Genomic DNA, 7,044 nt, shown 5'->3' with positions numbered 1-7,044 from the left:
CATATGTTTGACGTCCAATAGCCGATGATAAGATAAAAAATCAATGTGCTCCAGTGGCGTCGTTAAAAAAAAAAAACTTTACTTTGGTTGTGATGAGGAAGAAAAGCCATTTAGAAACATCAGATCCATCAAGGGAGTTCGATCCTACGACACAATCACCTCAGGCGAGCGCTCTATTGACTGGGCTAGATCCCTAGAAACAGCTACTCAGAAAGAAAGAAAGAAAGAAAGAAAGAAAGAAAAGTTTTATTTAACGATGCACTCAACACATTTTATTTACGGTTATATGGCGTCAGACATATGGTTAAGGACCACACAGATTTTGAGAAGAAACCCGCTGTCGCCACTACATGGGCTACTTTTCCGATTAGCAGCAAGGGATCTTTTATTTGCACTTCCCACAGGCAGGATAGCACAAACCATGGCCTTTGTTGAACCAGTTATGGATCACTGGTCGGTGCAAGTGGTTTACACCTACCCATTGAGCCTTGCGGAGCACTCACTCAGGGTTTGGAGTCGGTATCTGGATTAAAAATCCCATGCCTCGACTGGGATCCGAACCCAGTACCTACCAGTCTGTAGACTGATGGCCTACCACGACGCCACCAAGGCCGGTTCATCTACTCAGAGTCTGGCATTAGCGATGATGAGTTACTTTGGTTAACGACACCACTAGAGCACACTCATTTATTAATCACCGGCTATTGAATGTCAACCATTTGGTTATTGTTGACATAGTCATAGATATGAAACGCGCTATCTTTGTCCATTAGTATCAAAAGATCTTTTATAATATGCACCATCCAACAGACAGGATAGCACATATCACGGCCTTTGATATACCAGTCGTGGTGCATTGGCTGAAACTATAAATAACCCAATGGGCCCACCGACGGGGATCGATCCAAGATCGGCCGCACATCAAGCGAGCGCTTTACCACTGGGCTACGTCCCGCCCCTCAGCGATAGTGAGATGTCGAGCCCTGGGTGGCCGTGTATGAACTGTCAGTGGATACAGTAGCAGAAATGTATGTAAGGGGTGGGGTCTAGACTGTGGCAAGAGAAGAGTGTAGAAGGTTCGAGACATGCTGCCCAGAAAAAATACATTAAAACATCCTTGAGCCTACATTCATATTTCGTTCGTTCGTTCGTGCTTTCGTTCCTTCGTTCAGGGGCGGGACGTAGCCCAGTGGTAAAGCGCTCGCTTGATGCGCGGTCGGTCTGGGATCGATCCCCGTCGGTGGGCCCATTGGGCTATTTCTCGCTCCAGCAGTGCACCACGACTGGTACATCAAAGGCCGTGGTATGTGCTATCCTGTTTATGGGATGGTGCATATAAAAGATCCCTTGCTGCTAATCGAAAAGAATAGCCCATGAAATGGCGACAGCGGGTATCCTTACCCAATATCTGTGTGGTCCTTAACCATATGTCCGACGCCATATAACCGTAAATAAAATGTGTTGAGTGCGTCGTTAAATAAAACATTTTGTTCGTTTGTTCGTTCGTTCGTTCGTTTCGTTCGTTCGTTCGTTCGTTCGTTCGTTCGTTCGTTCATTATTTGTTTTTCTCTGAGCCAGCAGATCTATGCCGTAAGCATCGTTAAGTAGAGCTGGATAGAGGAATTATTTTTGGAGGAGGTCTAAGGAGGAAAGGGCACCTGGACCAACTCGTGAAAAGAGCAACCTATGGAAAAATAAATTAGAAAAAGAAAAAAAAAGGAACAGGAATAAATTTAGTAGAGGGATGGGGGGTGGTTCCCTCTCAGATCCACCTCTGCGTTAAGTATACAGACACGGCGGAGTGGGTGGAGTGGGGCGGGGGCTGGATCAAAATTATTATTGGTAGTAAATCTTAAAACAGAGATGAATTTTACTTTTAAAATGCAGGAAATTGCATCTGAGGACATCTAGTTTTCAAACCTTTACGGGAGAGCATGCCCACCGAACCCCCTAGAAACTTTGCATTGCGCCCTCAATCTCAGTCAGGCCCACAATGTCAGTTAACTCCCTACCCCCCGCCCCCCCCCCCCCCCCCCCCCAATGTCTATTTGCTTCCGCCGTGTCTGGTATATATTTTGATATAATAATAAATCAGTATTACATGTATATTAATGATATGAAGTTTGTATTCAAATTTGTTCATTGAAGTTAACACGCTTCCCACCAACCCAATCTGATTAAACTTAGCTTCACTGATGGTAGACCAGTAGAGCTGATTTTAGTCAGATTACCACTTACCCAACCATTTTAACGACTACACTTACATACTAAATACATTTGAGAAGAACGCATAATAAACGTAGTTTGTTAGGCACTGTGCTGGAGTGTCTTTAATGGGAAACGTTTCCTGTTTGTTAGGCACTGTGCTGGAGTGTCTTCAATGGGAAACATTTCCTGTTTGTTAGGCACTGTGCTGGAGTGTCTTTAATGGGAAACGTTTCCTGTTTGTTAGGCACTGTGCTGGAGTGTCTTCAATGGGAAACGTTTCCTGCTTGTTAGGCACTGTGCTGGTGTGTCTTCAATGGGAAACGTTTCCTGTTTGTTAGGCACTGTGCTGGAGTGTCTTTAATGGGAAACGTTTTCTGTTTGTTAGGCACTGTGCTGGAGTGTCTTCAATGGGAAACGTTTTCTGTTTGTTAGGCACTGTGCTGGAGTGTCTTTAATGGGAAACGTTTCCTGTTTGTTAGGCACTGTTGTAGTAGTAGAGTCGAGTATATGTACTTATTTATCATCAGCATGTAGTATTAGCAATCGATGACATACTCGGTATTCATCCTCAACGGATTTATTCGAACAACTTGTACACTCTCGTATTTCAGGCATGGTTGGTGCGACGAACAGACAACTCGAACCGACAACTCTAGTTGTCTCCCTTTAACAATAGAACACCACATTTCCCCTTCTCTTAAGAAAATTGCTTTCACAAGGTATATCTAACTGAAATTAAACTTACAAACAATAGATAATTCTGAGTAAGAAATAAAACAGTAGACAGTGTTATGAACTATTAACAGCTGACTATTAAAATAGCAAAACCATATTAATGTTAACATTTTCAAAACTAACTAGTCTTTAAGCCCTCAGTTAAATGAACACTTCAATTAACCTTTTGTCTACCTGCAATTCAACCCTTCAAATCTAACCATGTCACTTCATAACATAGTCTTTGGTCCATGCAGGTAATCTGCGAACTCTGGGTTCTCTAACACGTTGTGGTATATTTGGATTATGGTTTTGTTCAAAGTGATTGTGTACCTGAGTTTCAAACCACACATCTTCCCCCTCATCAAACTGGTTAGGTACTTTACCATAAAAAGGAGCAAGAAATTTAACATTCCAATTTGAACCATTTTCCATTTTGTAAGTAAAAGGACTAATCTGAGAAACAATCTTTATCGGTGCAGTGAATTTGCTCTCACCCTTTTTGACATGCCATGGTTTTCTTATGCGAACATAGTCACCAGGTTTGAAAAATCTCGCTTTTGTGCCTTTCCGCTTATCAGCATATGCCTTGCTCTTAGCTTGTTTCGCTGCCACTCTATTTTCAACCTCAGTACTAGTAGATGGATTGGGATAAAGCGTTACCCCTTTAATGTCAAGCATTGTACGCATATGTCGGCCATGCAGCATAAAAGACGGAGACTCGCCTGTAGTAGCATGCTTAGTCGCTCTATATGCACCAAGAAATTGTACCATTGTGCTTTTCACATCCTTTTTCTGAATTCTTGCAGACTGAATGGTTTCGGACAGAATTTTGTTTAAACGTTCAACCTCACTGTTTCCTTCCGGATGATAAACCGAAGAAAACCTGTGTTTTATATTTCTGTGTCGTAGAAATTCTTCAAATTCATGGGACACCACTTGAGGCCCATTATCTGTAACAATTTCGTCGGGATAACCTTCTCGACTGAAAACTGTAACCAGAAACTTCAGCACTGTTTTGGTACTTATATCCGAAGCGAATGCTACCTCTGGCCATTTGCTCCTGTAGTCAATCATGGAAATAATATATCGCCGTTCAGGCGGTGCAGAATAGTCTGGCCCGACAAAATCGAGACCAAGTTTTTTCCATGCAGCATTCGGAAGTGGTACTGGCTGCGTAGGTGCTGTCCGCGTAACAGCAGATTTGTCATTCAACTGACAAGTAATGCACGACTTTACCAGCTCAGTAACCTGAATATCCATCTTTGGCCACCAATACAAATCTCTCAGCCTCTGTTTTGTACGCACTATACCTTGATGACTTTCATGTGCCAAGTTCACCACATGTGCACAAAGTTCATCTGGCACTATCACCCGTTCCCCACGGAAAATAATGCCGTCATGTACAGACAACTCATCTTTCACCTGAAAGAATGGTTTCAGATCATTAATAATTTCTGTTTTTGTACAAGGCCATCCATTCTGAATGTATTGGGAAATACGAGTACAAATCGAGCTCTCAGACGTTGCTCGCTGTAAACGTTCTCTGGTTATCGCAATGTTATATTCTACATGTTCAAACCAAAGTTGGCACACAGCCTCAGCCTCATCCTCATCCTGGATTTTGTCTTTACTAGTAGACAATGGCAATCTAGAAAGTGCATCCGGCACTTTATTTTGAACACCGGGTTTGTACTGTATGTCATATGTGTAGTGTAACAACCGCATTGCCCATCGCAGTGACTCAACAGTGTCACAAGTGCTTGGTGATCTGTACGCAAAGTGAATCTACGACCCCACAAATATGTATGCCACTTTTCTACTGCCCATACGCATGCTAAAGCTTCACGCTCTCCCACAGAATATTTCAATTCTAATGCAGTTAGACTGCGAGATGCGCATGCAACTATAACTTCTGAACCATTTTTCACCTGTGTGAGTGTTGCACCTAAACCATATCCACTAGCATCTGTAGTTACAATGATATCAAGGTATGGATCGAATAGAGCAAGAGCAGGGCTGTTAACTATAGCAGACTTAATGTCCTTGAAAGCTTTGTTAGCTTCTTCAGTCCATTTGAATTTCTCAGCAGTTTGAATACATCGCATCGGTTGTACACGCGCTGCAAAGTTTGGCACAAATTTGGAATAGTAACCGCAGAGCCCTAAAACAGACCTCAACTGCTCCTTATTAGTCGGTACAGGTGCATCAGAAATGGCTTTGACTAAATCAGGGTTTGGACGCACACCGTCCTTCGAGATCACATGACCCAAAACTGTAAGGGATGGAACATTGAACTCACACTTGTCATTCAACGTCAAACCAGCATCAGTCAACCGCTGGAGTACCAAGTTCAAGTTGCGATCATGTTCAGCTTTAGTTCGGCCGTAAACAATCACGTCGTCAATGAAACACTGAACACCTGGAACATTGCACAAAATTGTAGACATCATTTTTTGAAAACATGATGGTGCAGAAGAAAGACCGAAGCAAACACGCTTAAAACGGAACAGACCTTCATGTGTAATGAATGCCGTCAGATCTCGGCTGCTTTCCACCAATTCAAGTTGATGGTAGGCGGATTTCAAATCAAGCTTTGAAAAATGGGTTGCACCATGCATTTCACTTATCATTTCGTCAATATTAGGAAGTGGATACCTATCCTCTATAATGGCTTCATTAGGTTTTCTCAAATCTACGCATACACGGACTGAGCCATCTTTTTTCCATGCTACCACGATAGGAGAAATCCATTCACTTGCATCAATACGTTCTATGATATCAGAATTTTCCAATTTCTTCAGCTCGGCAGAAACAGCATTACGCACTGCAAATGGCAATCGGCGCAATTTTTGTTGCACAGGCTTAACATCTGAACGCACTTTGATTTTGTGTTTAAAGCCCTTAACCTTTCCAATCTTATCACTAAACAGCTGTGGGAATCTGTCAGGGATACTCACCGAATCTGATTTAGGTTCATCAGAGCTTGCATTGCCTCGGGTCGCAAAGCAGGTCAAAGACCCCCCATGAATACCTATGTCTAGTGTCTGAATAATATCCTTACCCAGTAGACTGGTACCTGACTGTACAATGTAAAATGTGCCTTGTGAAACCTGACCCTTGAAGCAAACCATTGCATGAAAGCTACCTATTACTCCTACCTTGTGGTTGGAATAACTAGTAATGCTAGCCTTACACTGTTCTATTGCATTTGTGTCAAAATGTTTCTTAAAAAGTTTCAGTGACATAAGAGACACATCAGACGCTGTATCAACAACAAGTTTTAAGTTCACAGAATTAACAGAAATGTCACACTGAACTACTTTCTTGTTTGCACTTGCTTTGTCAGTTGCCAACACTTCGAAGCTGGGTCCCTCGGAACTCGTATCACTTGGTTGTTCACACTCAAGCTGTCGAACTGCACTTTTGCTTTTACAAACAACTTGCAAATGTCCCATTTTCTTGCAGGATGAACATCTCATATTCTTGGCTTTGCATGTTGGGTTGTTCGCCAAATGTTGATTGGATCGCATCTGAAACACTGAATGTTCCGAGTTTTTGGTTTACTGTATTGTCTCTTCTGTGTGTTAATTTTGGAACATGCACCTTTAAATGTGTAACTGTCATTTCCCGTCGGTGCAGACATAGACTTTGCATCTTTAACTGCATTCTCGATATGTCTTGCGATTTCCATTGCTTTATCAATATCCAAGTTAGACTCCAACAATAATCGCTCTCGAATTCGCGTTGAATTGGTTTTTTCAACCAACTGGTCACGGTACATTTCATTCTCAAAATCTCGGAAAGCACAAGTCGTAGCTAACTCTCGTAGCGCTGAAATGTAGGAATCAACCGATTCACCGGGTAACTGTGCTCGTTGTCTAAAGCGGTATCGTTCAGGAACCACATTTACCTTCGGACAAAAATGTTTATCCAATGTTTTCATAGCCTGAATGTACGGGTTATCGGCGTCTTCGGCCGTTACCGGTAATGAATAGAAAATACGCTGGCCTTCAACTCCGAGCGAATGTAACAATATGGCTTTTTTTCGTTCTGGTGTAGCCGATTCTGCATCTGAAGCGAGTAGGTAATTCAGAAACATACGTTTCCACTGAGTCCACG

General features: G+C 42.4%; 1 protein-coding gene across 1 annotated transcript; it reads right to left on the bottom strand.

Annotated features, from left to right (window-relative positions):
* Positions 1-3,147: 3,147 nt before the first annotated feature.
* LOC121377236 (uncharacterized protein K02A2.6-like) lies at positions 3,148-6,404 on the bottom strand. Its single transcript, XM_041505144.1, has 2 exons — positions 4,755-6,404; positions 3,148-4,347 (listed from the first exon to the last, which is right to left on the bottom strand). The coding sequence occupies exons 1-2, from the start codon at positions 6,402-6,404 to the stop codon at positions 3,148-3,150; spliced, it is 2,850 nt and encodes a 949-aa protein (XP_041361078.1).
* Between the last annotated feature and the right edge of the window lie 640 nt (positions 6,405-7,044).

Source organism: Gigantopelta aegis, chromosome 7 (assembly GCF_016097555.1).
Source record: "Gigantopelta aegis isolate Gae_Host chromosome 7, Gae_host_genome, whole genome shotgun sequence".
Lineage (NCBI taxonomy): Eukaryota > Metazoa > Mollusca > Gastropoda > Neomphalida > Peltospiridae > Gigantopelta > Gigantopelta aegis.
The sequence above is the reverse complement of the archived record's forward strand: the minus strand, read 5'-3'. Positions and strand labels throughout refer to the sequence as shown.

What these genes read in the sequence shown, in the direction of transcription:
- LOC121377236 (XM_041505144.1), bottom strand. Translation starts at nt 6,404, where the DNA reads ATGAGATGTTCATCCTGCAAGAAAATGGGACATTTGCAAGTTGTTTGT. An exon ending in AGCGTGAAGCTTTAGCATGC is followed by an intron (nt 4,348 to 4,754) that starts GTATGGGCAGTA and finishes CCATTCTTTCAG; the next exon opens with GTGAAAGATGAGTTGTCTGT.